The sequence below is a fragment of the Notothenia coriiceps genome, unplaced genomic scaffold, assembly GCF_000735185.1.
Source record: "Notothenia coriiceps isolate Sejong01 unplaced genomic scaffold, NC01 NC01_scaffold00034377, whole genome shotgun sequence".
Taxonomy (NCBI): domain Eukaryota; kingdom Metazoa; phylum Chordata; class Actinopteri; order Perciformes; family Nototheniidae; genus Notothenia; species Notothenia coriiceps.
The window spans coordinates 169,953-186,282 of NW_011367078.1; the positions used below are offsets into that span (position 1 = coordinate 169,953).

The 16,330-nt window shown below is 39.5% G+C and overlaps 1 protein-coding gene across 1 annotated transcript in view; it reads right to left on the reverse strand.

The window, feature by feature from the left end:
- Window positions 1–838: 838 nt before the first annotated feature.
- cachd1 (cache domain containing 1) overlaps window positions 839–16,330 on the reverse strand; it is a 40,423-nt gene continuing 24,931 nt past the window's right edge. Inside the window, exons 14-25 of the mRNA XM_010790514.1 lie at window positions 15,754–15,864; window positions 14,373–14,495; window positions 13,686–13,785; window positions 13,453–13,569; window positions 12,653–12,813; window positions 12,302–12,388; window positions 11,169–11,285; window positions 10,709–10,860; window positions 10,063–10,224; window positions 9,125–9,202; window positions 8,851–8,952; window positions 839–2,298 (exon numbers count right to left, since the gene is read on the reverse strand). Coding sequence (XP_010788816.1) covers window positions 2,048–2,298; window positions 8,851–8,952; window positions 9,125–9,202; window positions 10,063–10,224; window positions 10,709–10,860; window positions 11,169–11,285; window positions 12,302–12,388; window positions 12,653–12,813; window positions 13,453–13,569; window positions 13,686–13,785; window positions 14,373–14,495; window positions 15,754–15,864 — 1,561 coding nt within the window. The 3' untranslated portion in view covers window positions 839–2,047. The remainder of the gene's footprint in view (window positions 2,299–8,850; window positions 8,953–9,124; window positions 9,203–10,062; window positions 10,225–10,708; window positions 10,861–11,168; window positions 11,286–12,301; window positions 12,389–12,652; window positions 12,814–13,452; window positions 13,570–13,685; window positions 13,786–14,372; window positions 14,496–15,753; window positions 15,865–16,330) is intronic.

The following is a 16,330-nucleotide window of genomic DNA, read 5'->3' on the forward strand; positions in this document are numbered from 1 at the left end:
TGAGGCTATCTTGACCAGTTGTGTGCACAAAGCACAGATCAGGTCACGTGGCTCTTCATCAGAATACAAATAAGTGGATTTCTCAATCAGAATAATTTCACCTAAAATTCTCTAATACTATCTTGAAAAATACAATAATGCATTCAATGAAAATGTTCCAGGTTGATAATCATTCTCTCTTCATGCTCTCACACATACACACTCACACATGTAACAGTTAAACCAGAGACTTGTAGAAAATACATTTTGAGTGGTTAACCACAGAGGATCTGACAGATGGGTGTAACCTCTGTACAACAACAGCAGCATCTCTCCCTCTTTCACTGTCTTCAATGAGAGGGAGACTCCATCTTGGGCATCACTGGATATTAAGCTTGCTTTGCACCAAATCCAGCACACAACTTAACATGCATACAGTATTAGCTCTGCCACAAAGGGGCATAAAGTCAAAAAGTTGTGGTTGATTCGGAGGGGGGAGGGGTGGGGGCAGCTTTCAGTACTGGTTTTTCTACTCAAGCAGACAGAGGGGACAGCAGTCAGTCTCTCTGAATCAGACCTCTGTGAGGATCCCCGATTATCCTCACAAACCAAATCTCCTGCAGGGACTAACGCTAGGAGGGTGCTAGTTTCTCTTTTCCCTCTTCAATCCCCGATAGGTTTACAAAGGCCAGCAAGCTTTGTCTGCCTCCTGATACAGAGCACATGTCCAGAATGGCGATGTTCGGCACAGCAAGTCTTACCTTAACAGTAAACCAAATACTTCCGAAATGTGAGAACAAAAATAAAAATGTGATAGTTAAAAATCACATCTCCAGGGTAAGATTAAAGGATCACTGTTTTTTACCAATTTAAAAATGAATACCAGTTTTTTGTTATAAGGAGAATATCTGATTTAGATTTTAGATACCTGCTCATCCAAAAAGTTCCCTGCTTAAAGAAAACCTAGGCACAACACCAAATAGTAAATGGGATCATCTGGTGGAGAGGATAGCTCAGAATATGCCTTTAGGAAAAGAAAGTTAAGAGAGAAATTGTAATAGATTCCAAATGCGCTTCTGATTATGCGCCAGGGTCCTGTGAAAAATAAAGAAACAAAACATGTTTTCAAACCGTCTGATATTCTATAATGTCCAAATAAAAATAAAAAGCAAGCCACGTGCTTTTAGGGAAATGCAAGGATAAACTAATGAGCCCTAACTATGATGCATTGTTTATAGGAAGTGGGTTGATAAGCATCACTTATCTTTCTTGTTTGTTATCTGCAGCTGCTTACTCATCTGTCATTGAAAATGTAGCTCCTTAATAAATAGTAGAAAAATATTTTTTTCCTCTTAATTTGTTTTCCTTCTTGTATTCATTTGAATCATTGAAGTTTTTTTTTTCTGGACTTCACAGAGACTCATTATTAATCTTTAAAGAAAACCAACTGTTGAGTGACAATGGGAGAGTAAAACTGCAATATTATCCATAATAGAATCTCATATTAGATCCCAGTCTTTGCAAAAATACAGGATTTGTACTCTTCATCTGAGACGTTTTCACCACAAGTAGACTTAGGGGCGAGGCGGGAATTAAGCATTCGGGATAAAGAGTTCAATCAGCATCAAGATTTCATTTGTTAATTGGATTCTCCTCTAGTCCTATACAGTCTTTGCTCTGGCTTGAAAATGAAGAACTCTGTACTCCCTCAAGGATGTTAGGTTCCAGTTGTTTCCTGAATGGCAAATCCCTTCAGAAAACACACAAAGATTCCAGTTTGGGTATTTTTACCAGCCCAGTTCTGGTCATTTGTGAGTTAGGCTGTGTACACTAACCAGATCTTGGACTGGGTTGAAAAAAAGAAGTTGAGATGAGACCATGAGGCTTACACCCATTACACGCTAAACATCCATTCATGGCAGAGATCCCAGCGATCCATAGACGCTGCGAGTCCAGCTTCTCTCTCCCTCCGTCCATCCTGACAGTACCTACTGCGTGCTGTCTATTCAAGCACTAATGTTTTTCTTAAAAATAGTCTTTAATACAAAAATGTCCCTTCCCAGCAGGATCAGCACTCTGCGTCCACACTGTGCACGGTGACTGCCGCCTGCAGGTGGTGTGTGTGCGTGTGCAGCGGGTAGTGGTGTGTGTGCGTGTGCCGGTAAGGGTGAAACTTGTGGCTGAGCAACGCCGCCGTCTGAGGTGGCGTGTCTAGGTCGAGGTCGTCGTCGTGGTTACCGACGTCCACACCTGCCGAGAGCGGGTCGTTGTTCCCAGGTGGATTCTCACTGTCCTCCTGCGGACTCATGGTGCTGTAGCCTGGAGACAAAGAAACATGCAAATGTTGGTATTACTGCAAACTGTTATCCCTCTTACAACTCTTTTCCAAACTAAAACGTATAGATGGTTGGTAAGAATCTTTTCAGTTTGATGCGCCCTGTTGTAGCCCAGGCTTTTCAAACTTTGAATCAGGTAATGTGTAAACTCAACTAATGTTTAGATAAGGCAACATGAAGTTTGTAAAACTGATATTTGCCTCGCATCTACAGACACCTGGTATCAAGCTTTTGCACTCAACAGGTGGACGACAGGATTCAGGTGGGGGGAAAGAATGCAGAAACCTGCGTTTTACATCAATCATTTCAACATGCCTACCAATTGTATTGTATGCATTTCTTTTTGCAGCCATGTGTTGCGGAATGACCCATACATCGATGACCAATAACACAGGAAAACACACCCCTTCCTCTTTAAAGAGGTTGGAACCAGGAAACGTTTTACATTTTTCAGGTGTAGTGAAGTGACTTAAACATATATTATCAAGGTTGTTATGAAAAAATTATTGACTTAACAAATAAGATCAGGGTCATAAGAACTTCAAAAAATGAGAGTTAGGTCATGAGCAACAAATGGTAAAGAAATAAAGCCGTAAACCTTCAAAGAAAATTCTAACACTACACTTTTAACCTCAAAGCTACAAAAATAAAACTGATTGAAGAAAATACCTCACACTTGTACAACGCAACACTATTATATACTAGAGGACACCTTGTTTGGGCTCTGATACCTCATTCACACCAACGCAACTCCGGTTCAAGCTCCGTGCTAGAGCTTTTCAGGTTCAGAACCGGTTCTTTGGTTTAGCTCCGGCTCTGTTCACACCGCCCAGAGTCCGAATGGTGCTGCGTCATTGCGTCATCGTCATGACGTAATGACGTAACCGTTTGCGTGCCTGCTTCATAAAGCCAAAGCGCGCGGAACCCCTCACAGCTGACACCGACAACAACAACAACGGCCGATTGTGCTCCAGCTTCCTCTGTACCTCTTCGGAAGACCAGATTCCCAGTAGGTAGCTGGTCTCTTCAGTGGACCACTGCTGCTTGTTAAGTTTCTCCATCGTTGTGTACAAACTGTATAAAACGCCGGCTTTTTGTTGTTGTTCAGGAGTTGGTCCCACCCCTGCCCCCGCCTCGATGTAAGCGTGACGTATATGGTGCTTTTGCTCTGGCCGGACAATTTTTTGGTGCTCGAAATGAACCGGATTCCGAAGCTAAGAGTCTGCTCCGCTGTGTTGTGAACAGGAAAACCTGGTGCTTTTCAAGCTCCAGCTCCGAACCGGCCCTGAAACACCGTTGGTGTGAATGAGGTATTAGTGAGGGATTCAAAGAAACATAAAGCATGTAACAATTCATGGTTTTCTGTTAAGAATGGCTGCACAGCATTGAACATAAATGGAAAGGAACCATAAAAGAAAGTCCTTCTAGTCATAGATATTCAACACAGAAACCTCCATGTGAATACACAGTACCACACAATGTTTCTGACAGCAGTACAAGCTTTTTGATGGTGCATTGACATCTAAATATCCCCATCGGGCATTTTTCTTCTTGTTTTCAGCTTTCTCATAATTTGAAAAAGAAAAAAACTCCATACATATTTATGACTGCTTTCCTTCACATATTGCACATAAGTTTAGCCTGGGGAGATAGAAAATCAAGCCAACATGGCAGTTATGATGCATTTTGTAATTGGAGCAGTGGGAGGGTGGTACTTTGGTAATAGAAAAAGGGATGATGAGGTCAGTGTATAAGTATACAGACCATACATAAAGAGACCGGTAATTTTTTTATAATAAACTTTACTGATAAAGACAGTTTAGGTCGTCATACTTTAATTTTTTGACAAGTGAGATGACTAATGATGTACTCTTTCAGAAGCTTATTATCACGAATACATTGTATAGGCTCTTGGTCTATTCAGTTTCTTCATAACCCTTTATCTGCCGGGTGGCGTGTATCATCTTAAGGACCTTAAAATCCACCTGAAACATATTGTCTGACTAAAAACAAATACTTGGTATATCTGTAAATAAACCTGTTATCCTTAATTCCTTTAGTGTTATCTTTTCCAGGTTCTGTAGCGGCACCAGCAACACGCTGCACGACAGGAACATCAATCTGTTATTGAGCAAATAACCCTGCAAGCCTGCGCGCCTCAAGGTTTATATTTATAGAAAAATCACTGCAATTTTGGATGATGAAATATTAAACCTCCAGAGATACTGCTCAAAGTGATTTATGATCCAGTGTGTGAAGCAGTGGGTTTATATGTGTGAGGCATGTAGGGAGAATGCAGTGGCTCGTAGCATGCCTGTCTGTTTGGGTGGCCTCGTCAAATGTATCTCCTAGTTACCTTTTTTATCCTCCAAACATCTAGCAGCTATGCATATCATCCCTCAACATTCTTCTCACGGCGTTGGAGGTTCATATAATTAAGCAGGCTATCCCTAGGCAAATGCTTAATAGGTAAAGAACCTAGCAAACTGATCATAAATAAGGTAGCGCTTCTGTAAGGCTGTAGTTAAACACAGTGCTGCTTTGAGATGCATGGTAAATAATCACTATGCTAAGGCTGTTGCTAAGCTAGGCTGTGTGTTGTTTAACATGTCCCTCCCCCCTATTAGTTTTCCATCTGAAAAGGCTCATTAGCACTAAACAAACATTAAAGCAGAGGCTTATGGGAATATAATACGTTTTTCTAGTTATTCGGTTGTAAACTAAAGTATTGGACAGATTATTGACCTGATGATGCAGCAAGACGAAAGGTCAGGGGATAGTAAAAGTAAATGTCTCACTAAAAAATACTGTCTGTAATATAATTAAATTAGGACGTTTGTTCAGAAATGTCTATCTCACACTCTCAGAAGATTAGCCAGGCTTTGATACCCCAAAAGCAGAGGGAGTGATGAGAATAGGGGCAGAGAGAAGTAGAGTCGAACAGAGGGATTAAAGGAAAGGCATGGATGGAGACTTCAAGAGAAGTTCCAGATATGGAAGATGCCAACTTCATCACAGTGTATCCCTCTTTTTCCCCAAAGCAAGAGTAAGGGTGTCAGGCAGGCCAACAGCTTATGTCTGCTGTGGACAATTTCCAGCTGCAACAGGTGAGAAAGAAATTCCCTCTTAATGTTGAGAGATGTGGAGAGAAAGGCTAAACAACCATCCTATTTGGTGATATTATAGTTTTAGATGGAGAAGACTCAAGTGTAAATCCTCAAAAGAAATGATGGGCTGTTAAGGACAAAGCACTTGAGTTTATTAAACAAACCAAGTTATTATTTTCTTGTCTAGAGTTCAATAAGTAGATCAATACCAATTTTAGCAGGCGGCTAGCTTAATGTAGCATACAGACTGGGAACAGGCAATAACAGTTAGCATGGCTGTGTCCAAAGGTTAATTCTCTCTTCAACATTATCTATATTGTTAGCTGCAACCCAGTCTCACGGCATTTCGTGTTATAGTCATGAAATACATTTCATCTATTGATTCGTGTTCACCAACACGATTTTCCCCTTTTTTTCGTGTCACACAGAACGATTTGAAAAGCTATGTATTTCTATTGGTAGGATGTTTCGTGCCTGCACCACGTCTTTTTGTCCGGTCGGGTCTTGGCAGACCGGCAGCTGTGTGGTTCATAAAAACATTTTCTTACTCAATATGTTTTTATTTTAAATTGTATAATGTCTGACTTTTTTTGCCGTCCGCGAGGAAAATAAATGGGGCTCAGAGCCTCAGAATACTGAAATCTGTATTTTTTAAATCTTTTTTTCCTTCTAAATTTGTTATTATTTGGTGCAGGCACGAAACATACTACCAATATAGAAATATATTGCTTTTAAAATAGTTCTGTGTCAGAATACTGAAATCTGTATTTTTTAAATCTTTTTTTCCTTCTAATCTGTTATTATTTACATTGCTTTTAAAATCGTTCTGGGTGACACGAAAAAAATGGGAAAATCGTGTTGGTGAACACGAAGCAATAGATTACATGAACACGAAATGCCGTGAGACTGGGTTGGAAAATGTACATTTATGGGTTTTATTACATAAAAAACTAGACCTACTGCGTTTTTTAGCTGGGAGCAGTAAATAGCTAAGCTAAGCTAACAAGCTGCTCAATGTAGCTACAGATTTAGCATAGCCCTATGATTGTTATTATCTTCTAACACAGATGGAAAGTAAGCACATTTTGTATACTACAACTATAAAATATCTATGCAATGTAAATGTTTTTTTTTTACAATCTTTAATATAGAAATTGTCAAATATGTGTATCCTCATTAAATATCTTCAATATCACTTAACATTTGACTCGAAAAAACGTATTTATTTAATATTTTTAAACCAAATTATGATATTCTACATACACAAAAAAAACAGAACATTTACAGATATTGACATCTGCCTATTTCCTCTAGACATTCCACTGTATGTAACAAATGCAAGAAAAAACATAAACTATATTTTGCCAGGTTGTTTGAATTAAAGCAGGTGGTGTATGTATTTGTGTAACGAGTATAGTATTCATTCTTGTTTAGTTCTAGCCATTGGCTGTACATTCATATTGCTGTTTGCTCTACCCAACAGCACCCTAGTGCGTCACTCTCTTAAAGACGTAATGCTCATACCCTCAGCTCTGCATAATGAGTGAGTGGATGGTGGTGGGAGGGCACCTTTGACCATGCAGAGAGGAGCCTGAGGAAACTTTAAAGGGTAAACATGTGATTTTATTTAAATTCATGAAGGACCAACACCCCCTCTCCGTTCTTTCAAACGTGTTTCTCTCCGTCCCTGTCCTCTTGCCTTTACATTTCTCTCTTATTTCCCCTCTTTCATCACTTTTGCATCTCTAAATGTCTCGGTCTCAACTAGTCTTTTTGAAATGCCATCCTAAGTTATGCAACATATTGAATATTTCCTTTCCATTTTCATAGACTGCTCTTTTCATTAGAACCTTAGAATCACCTTGTTCTGCCATCTTTTATGTGAGAGAGGAATAAAACGTCCTTCATTGTTCTGAACTGTGTATTGTAAAAACATGTTGTGCAGGATACAAGGATATGCAAATTCATGTTTATCCGTGTTTGGCATTATCATATAAGCAACACATCATTTGTTGTGCATCATTGTGTTGCATAATGACCAACAATATTTGTTTTATTTAAGGTTTAACAGCTATTCTGTAAGTAACAAGCAGCTGACAATCTCTTTTTGTTTCCTTCTTTCACTTTAACCCACTCTTCTCTTCATTTTCATCTTTGTTCTCTCCGTCATCATCGGTTATGCAACAAGCATTCGAGACACTCATTGCCAGGAAGTGGAGTGATGCCATATGTAGGCGGTAAGAGCCCATGTGGGTGAAAGCTGTCCGTCCACGCTCACTGAGTGTCAGACTTACAAGTTCTACAAACGGTTACAGCGAAATATGAGCAACTCTCCCAGAGCTGAAGACGAAAGAAAACCTTGTTCTGAGCTGTGATATAATAAAAAGAACAAGCCAGGAGCTGAACCACTGCCAAAGAGCTGAGAGCTAACTGTGGATTTCAAACTGTAACGTTCATTTCAAAATAAAAGGACATACATAAGTCCTAAATAGGATTTTTCCCGAGTGTAGCTACATACTTATTTTGGTTTTATATTCTATAACATATTCTATTAAGATGTCCTAATGTTAGAGAACATTTAATTAGTTTGCTTTTCTGTCATACTCCAGGCATAAGTGTGGCAGAAGGTTAAAGAAGGTAACCCAGACTTCTTCGAACATCTTCCAGCTCTTTCTTGGGGATCCTGAGGCGTTCCCAGGCCAGGTGGGATATGACAGCTCTCTGCTGGGTGTCCCCCGGGGTCCCCTCCACAGATGGTGGTGTTCAGAAAGCTTACTGATTAGATTCATAAACCTCAACTGTCTCCCTTTTTTTAAATTCTAGAGTCAGTGCTGTGTCTACAGATGAGCCCACATGAATGTATTGACTTCATAATTTTAAAGGAGTAAATATAGCTAAGCTTGTGCTTCCTAGTGCATTTCAGCAATACTTGTACATGTTGGGTTGGTTTTGTAACCAAGGAATGATTCATTTTCCAGAAACCTAGTTTATTTTAGACTGGAGCATCTGTTGTCTAAGAGTAACATGACATGAAGGAAAATACCTCCACGGGGAGCTGATCAGGAGGACGTAGAGGGTTCAAAGTACGCTAAAACTGTATTAAACCTTACTGTACTCAACTTGAGGAGATTTCGTACAAAACAATGACGGACGACGTTGTTGATGCTTCTTGTTTCCACTAAGTATATACTTTTAAACAACCATGGTGAATTTAACCAGAGTAGTATGCATTTTAAAGTAAATGTTTCAGTTTTGAAAGTAGTTGTGTTCTGATTTAGCATTACTGACATTGAAAATGCAAGCTATTCATTTATGAAATACGTTTTCCATCAATTCTGATGTATTGTATGACATGCTGAAGGGGTTTTAGTGTTACAACATGTGTGGGTTTTTTTCTGTGAACTCCGTCTCTCCACAATTTTTCTTACCGTGGTCGCTCTCTGTCCCAGATCGACCCCAGTACCTCCGTCTCCGCTCTGGCGTGTGAGTGTGTCGCTCGATTACCGCAGCGATGAATCGAGTATTACTGACTGAAAATGAAGGAAACACACAGCTTAACACTAGATCCCTCAATAAATCTAATATTTGCAGCATCAAATGAAAGGAAATCCTGTAATAACTTTATCTTAAGTATTTATCCCTATTATCAAATGTTCTGCAGCATGTCTTGTTTATATCGATAGGATATCAAACAATACTCACTAATTCCTCTGTCCTCATGGCTGTCTTCATCTCTTTCATCTCTTTCATTATCCAGGTTGGACATTCTCACTGACATTTCTGGAGCAGCATGGAGGTAGAAGAAAAAAGACAAATACAAGATAAGACTGATGTCACTTTGGAAATTCATATCTGCCAACATTACAATTATGACAAGAAGAGATTAAATGAGGGCATGGTTTCTTTCTCCAAATATTTTTAGATTTAGGAGTTTTCTGTTTGGGGAGAATAACTTCTTGGGTTCGATTGTTCTTTAACTTTGCCTTTCACACACACACACACACACACACACACACACACACACACACACACACACACACACACACACACACACACACACACACACACACACACACACACACACACACACACACACACACACACACGGAACTATAAGAGCCAATCCCTCAGCTGTATCAACACTATCCATCCCAAGTAGTTTACCAAACAATCATACAGATAGCAACTAGGACTCAAGTCTTTTAATGAGGCTGTAATCGGGTTTGATGTTTTTGTCAATATCGCTGAGTAATCACACAATTCATGCTGTAGCAGCTGCTGCTGCTGCGTGATGATAATGTCAGCTGTTTAATTCCAGCAGCACTTGCCGCCCTGCTTGTTAATCAGGCTGCTTTGAAACTCTGTATCATACTTTGGTATTTAAAAGAACTGTCAGTATGTGAACAGACTAAATGTGGAAAATAAAACAGGGACATTCTCAACCTAACTTGTGGTTGCTTTGGAAGCTTTTGGGCCATTACAAGCCAACAAATAGGATGCTGTGGATTTATTTCGTGGTGGTAACAAAAAATAATGTTATATTTAGAAATTTCACTTCAATCTCATTTGACTGACCTATAATGTTCGATTATAACTCTATTTGTGTTTTTTAAGAGAGATAATCCATCCCTTAGTCCTACCTTGTGCTGCGAGTGGTGACATGTGCTGGTGCGACCGCCTGTGGATCTGGTGTCTGTATGCATACACAGCCAGCACCAACACCATGATGCATCCCATAATGCCCCCGGCAACTGGACCCACAGGGGCGCTCTTGATCATGTTCAAAGAGGCCACCTCCTCATCTAGGGAAAGAAAGAGAAGAAGAAGAAAGGAGAGGAAAGGATAGGCAGACGGTTGTTTCAGGAAATTACAAAGCATTGCAGATGGTTGAAGTGAAAAAAAAACATGCAAATATCAAACAGCTCTGGCTCAGATTTTGCCCAGAATTTTTTAAGCTTCTGTCCTCTCACGATGTGAAACGCCGCAGACAAATGATTGACTGCGATAGGATGGCCAATTTTCATTTTGAATAAACTGATAACAATCCAAGAAAATAACATCTGAAACGAGTCAGTCAATTTAGAATATTGGTTATCATGATCAAGAAATATAAAACCTTTGCTAAAACAAGGACCATTGGGTTTGTTTCTTCTTTTGTCTTTGCTTGCCTGTTGCTTTGCTCTGTTGGCTAAGAAGATACACCAGGATACAGTTGGGACACATGTCTCATAACTGTGGACTCTGCAAAAACAGTTTAGGACTCATTTATATCCACAGTTCACTCACCTATCATTCCCATGCCATCTGCGTAGGGACTCTTGGCGCCGACGATTCCCCCGAAACATTCCTTCTGCAGGGCACAGTACGGCTTGTCGATATGCGTCTTACCATCACTGTCCACCATGCACCACTCACAGTCCAAAACGCCGAAGCAATCACTAAAACAGGGCAGAAACAATATAAATAGAAGTGATATTAGTTGGTGGCAAACACTTAAAATAAGCTATTAAGGAATGTTTTACCAAATGTCTCACCACAGTATTATTAATATTATATATTTCATTCATTTCATTTTTTATTTGTTCCATTCATGGTATGCACAAAGTCAATGTATAACAATTATTTACTAAATCTGTCTCTGTAAACACACCATACCCGAACAAGACTCTGATTTTAAAGCCTTTTTTGGTTTATTCATTATACCAGTTAATGTGTACTGTACATGTGTGTAGATAAGTGTGTATACCTGCTAGTGTATCTCTGGCTACAGCGAGTGTTGATGCACTGAGGCAGCGTCTCATGCAGACTGGGATCAATCACATTCAGACTGACTGGCTCGTGGTGCACCTCACAGCTGGGGTTCCTGCATAAAACAATCATAAAACACAACAGGTAAAAATACAGAAAGGTGCAAGTGAATATTCTTAGGAAAAAGTCAAACATTCTGCTGACAGAATCTATCCTAATCCTACATTGAAACATGATTGGACTTTAAAGAAGAAAGCAGATGTTGTACAGTAAAATTGACAATGGAATCAAAGCATGAAGCCTCAAAGGAATGTCTTCAAAGTGTCAATTTATGCTAAGCAGCTTTAAAAAGAAAAAGGAAACAACAATGCTGCTCGACACGAAACAAAGAGAGAAATCTGACAGTGAAAAAATGATAATTGCATGTCTTCCTGAAATAAAAGGAGAAATTGGCATTTGAAACATTAACATGCTGTCAAAGACTGCTGATGGTTTATGAAAGGAGATGGGTGGAACAAGAGAGGGACAGAGAAAGAGAGAGAGGAGAGACATGAAGGCATGACTAAAAATACAAGAGAGACAGTGACAGTCAAAGAGAAGTAAGGAAGCACCCACAAACATTTACACGGCTCTGAAAATCATTGCAGGAGCACGATATGAGGGTAAACAGGTTTAACACCAAAACTTTGATTTGCTGATTTACTGTGATATCAATGAGGCAATCGTCAAATCATAACAAGCCACAGTTCAAATAGTAACAGGAATATTAAAGAGAATTGCCACCTTGGAAACGTGCATTTGCAGATACTTTACAGATGATTTGGCAAATGTTTCGCAAGACACTGAATGAGTCGTGCGATATAATACGGTCAGAAAGTTCAAAAAAGTGAAGCTATATGCGAGAGGTATATTCCCGCACAAACAGAAAAAACATGTGGTACCCATGACACGTTGCACCATGATGTATCTCTCTCTCCCTTTACCACATGTGAAAAGTAACTTCTCTAAAAGCAACCAGCACACATTCGTTGATTAAGGTTCCTTTCCCCTCTATGACATGACTGAATATAATTCACAAACATTGTAGAATTTGTTAATATAAATACGATGTAGGATATGGCTCGGACTGACCTGTTTTCAGCATTGGTGAGGTTACCAGTACACTCATTGACCTCCAGGGGGCACTCACATGGACACTCACATTCATTCTGCTCCATTCTGAAAAACACAAGACCAGTCACATGGTCAGTGAGGAAGCTCCATTCATTTTGTTTGTTTTTTAGGTGAAGTAAAAACCAATTGTATTGTAAGCTGAATTTTTGTTAGCTCATGATGCAAATGTAAATACAACCCACACAATCGATATCTACAATATCAGATCTGGATCTTTGGTAAACTCCAGAGGTTTGTCATGTTTGACATTGTTAAACAAACATGCAACACATATAATCTTTTCTTTGAGCGTGTGTAAGGGGCTGAGACCTGTGGCAGTTGAGACAGAGGCGGTCCACGGTGCTGCAGGCACAGAACGCCAGAGAATCACACGTCTCGTTGACGATGCCAGCAAAGGCGTTGGTGCCGGGGATTCGGGTCAGACGGTACTTAGAACAATGGCTCCCATGGACCAGGTTCGTAAGGTCCCCCTATGAGAAACAAATAGGAAGATTAAAAAACACTTCAATAACTACTAATTCCATTATTTATTTATTGTTTTCTAATTTGTACGTTTCTTTTATTCTAAGAATTACAATTAACAGTTCAAGCAGTGACTCTCGCTTTTTTATGTTAATTTATTTCTTTAAATGATCTATAACCAGATGCAGCTGGAAAAAAAAGAAACCGCAGTAGGCAACATTGGGAATATGACTTTATAAGTAGCTGAACATGGCATACAAACTAAGCTAAGGAACAGTAACCTTTGAAGAAAGACAAAAACATGGACCGGGAACTGGGGTATTTATCCAATCAATTGAAATGTGTGATAATACACAAAATCTGCTCATGTTCATCTAAAAATGGGCATGAAGGAAATTCATTCAAGTATGACACCTTAATTAATTAAAAGTTGTAGAGCTTGAATAGGAATATTATACACCAGGACTCTCTAACTACACAAGACAAACTGAAGCTTTAACAGAATTATACTAAATAAGAATAAATAAGGTGGCAACACAAAGGATCACCAGAGGGGGGCAGTGTTATACTATCACAGAGTATAACTGTCTGACTGTCTTCCTCTGCTTTCAATCATACATCCAGTTATCTCATGTTAACCGCCTCACCGTGATGCTGGTGTTGAACTTGTAGAAGCGCTGCACGGTGCGGTCACTGAAACTGTTGCACAGGTTTTTCTTCACGAAGTTGGGATGGTTCAGGATGTCGTTAGCCACCAACGGCTCCTGTATTCCATCACAAAAAAAACAGGAGGACAAAATTAGATTTAAAATAATAAAGAAGTAGTTAACTGTGAATAATGTTTTTTTATACTATTATATATTGGTCTCTGGTCCTTTACCTTGTGTGTAATGTGCTGCTGCTCTGCGGGGGCGTGACCTTTGGGGTCAATGAGAGTGGGGTGAGCCACCAGGTACCCTCTGTCCTCCATTATGAAGCACCTTATTTATGTAAGTAAACACATAAATAAATGTAAGTACAGCTGACATAGTGACCTCGGAAATCTATTTAAAGACTGTAACTCACATATTTATACTTTCATTGACCATTTACATTTTTTTTAAATCCCCTACTTCAACCTGTAAAATACTGCTCCATTCTACTTCCCTCCATTCCTTCAACATTGTGCCAAATACTGCGACTCCCTGCTCTTCCACCCCCTTTAAGCTAATCCTGTTTTATATGGCATCTGAACACAGACAAGAGAGAGAGAGGGAGGAAGTGGGCGGTAGAAGGAAAAAGGGATGAAGAAGACAGAAACAAAACAAAAAGGGAGACATAAAAGCCAGAGAAAGTATGTAGGGCTGAGACAGCAGCAACGCCACATCTTCCAGCAGGAATGCCATGATAATCAGCTTATCTCTTCTTCCCTCCCGTTCTTTTTTATCTCCTTCAACCCTTTGCAAGTTGAGTTCTCCACATTTAGATAAAATTCAGGGCAAATGGCAAAAGAAAAGAAGAAATGATCTAAATAAAGAAGTAAGAAGAGAAGATTAAACAACAGACACAACAAACCAACCCTTCCTACCTGATCTTGTTGCCCTTGTCCTGGTTGCAGACTGGCAGCAGGTCCAGTAAGACCTTATAGAAGTAGCGGAGAGTGAAGTCTATGCCCATCACTGCAACTGCATACCCAGGAGCCATCTGAGAGCTGGAGAGAGAGGAGACAGAGAAATGAAGCACACCAGATTTGTTTTAAAGATGTGGGAAAACAGTTTAACTTTGCCTTGAGTTTGTGTTTTTACTCAAAATACCTTTATTACAACACAAATATTTACACATTTTGTACACACCAGCCAAAAACAAATCTAAAACACACACAAAATACATCCCACTCACCTCAAACTCTCTCTTTCAATCTGTGTTTATGCAGACTACAGACTGCGTAGTGTTATGCTCAGTGAGCCGGCCATCCACACACTAAACCTGACTTATCACACACACTGATACTGAATGTTTGTGTGTTTATTGCAGTGGCCGTGGTAAACAGTTCCTATTGCGCTGCTGTTAGCGGTGTTCCCGTGCTAAGCTTTATCTTAAACTCACAGAACTAGAAACATAAATACTTAAATCTCAGCTGCAGTTAAAGGCTTTTTAAAGCCTCCAACTCAAAGAGGCTGTGTTTAAAACCTTCTACTATAAAAAGAAGTAGCTGAAGCACAGAGACTCTTTACTTGTGGGCACTTTGGTAGAGCATATACTTAAAGACAACTGTGATGGAAACAGAGCATTTGCTTTAGGGACAGTGACATATTTCTACCTTTCTAAAGTTGTTTAAGACCAAGACAACTTGGCCTTATAGCTCTGTTTTTTCTTTTCAAAACTAGTCTCTAACTGTCTGCTGCTATGCACAGTGGGTTTTCAGAGCTTTTTCGCTGAAATCAGCTGCCTGCTGTGGCCAAAAATGACACTATAGGAGCTGTGAGAGTGAAACAAAACTGTACAATTTCTGGTTGAACAGCTAAACAATGAGCTGAGACTCAAATACAGGATAATGGCAGATACAGTGTTCCTTCAATTCCCACAATGTTATTTTTTCCTGGAGAGGATGGTGTGTTTACTTCCTTTTTGTTTCCTTTTATGATACAAGGTCGCTGAAATGTAAACAACTGACTTGCTAAAATAGTGTACATAACAGTTGGATAAATAGAGAAGAGTTGTAAAGTCGGTGAACTGACTCAGCATTGAAATGTAACACAGAAACTTCTATCTAAAGTTTGCCAGCATTACCTCACATGAGTCAAGTTAGCCTGCAGCAGCAAAACACTTTCAACTCACTTCGAATGAGTACTTTTTTAACCAGATACTTGGTACCTGTCCTGTAGGACTTGAATATTCTAGTGCAGTAACTAAGAAAGCATATGTACTTTTTTGAGATGGTTAAAAATACACTATCTCAATCTTCTTACCTGGAGGCATGGATGGTGTGACTGATAGTGACAACGTAGCCCGCCCCCCCCACATCCAGGTAGGGTCCCGTGAAGGTGACGAGGCCAGGGTTAGCCACAGCATGCTGGTACCTACACATCACACAGGAAGAGGGTTAACTCACAAAGCTGACAAAAGTTGAATGGAACTTTTTTGTGTGAAATGCAAATAGTTAGTGCTGCATTTTTTGGGTCTTCCCTGTATACAAACAACTGTCACTATTTATAAATGATAAAATGTAAGAGTACATTTTTTTTTATTTGAGAAAAAGTATACTATTGATTGTGCTGATAATCCGACTAACAACCTAACCTTTACCAAAATATTATCACATGACTTAAGTTTTTTAAGTGTTAAGTTAAAACTAAGATCAATGAGAAAATCAGAAATTGCTGGACCATTTAGGCAAAAAATGGGCGGGCAGTCTGTACACATACTCATTCCCTTTAAAGGGGACCTATAAATGCACTTTTGTACGTCTTTTATACATGAATATGTGTCCCCGGTGTTCCAGGGAACTCACAAAGTGTCAGAAAACACAACCCTCTCTATTTTCCT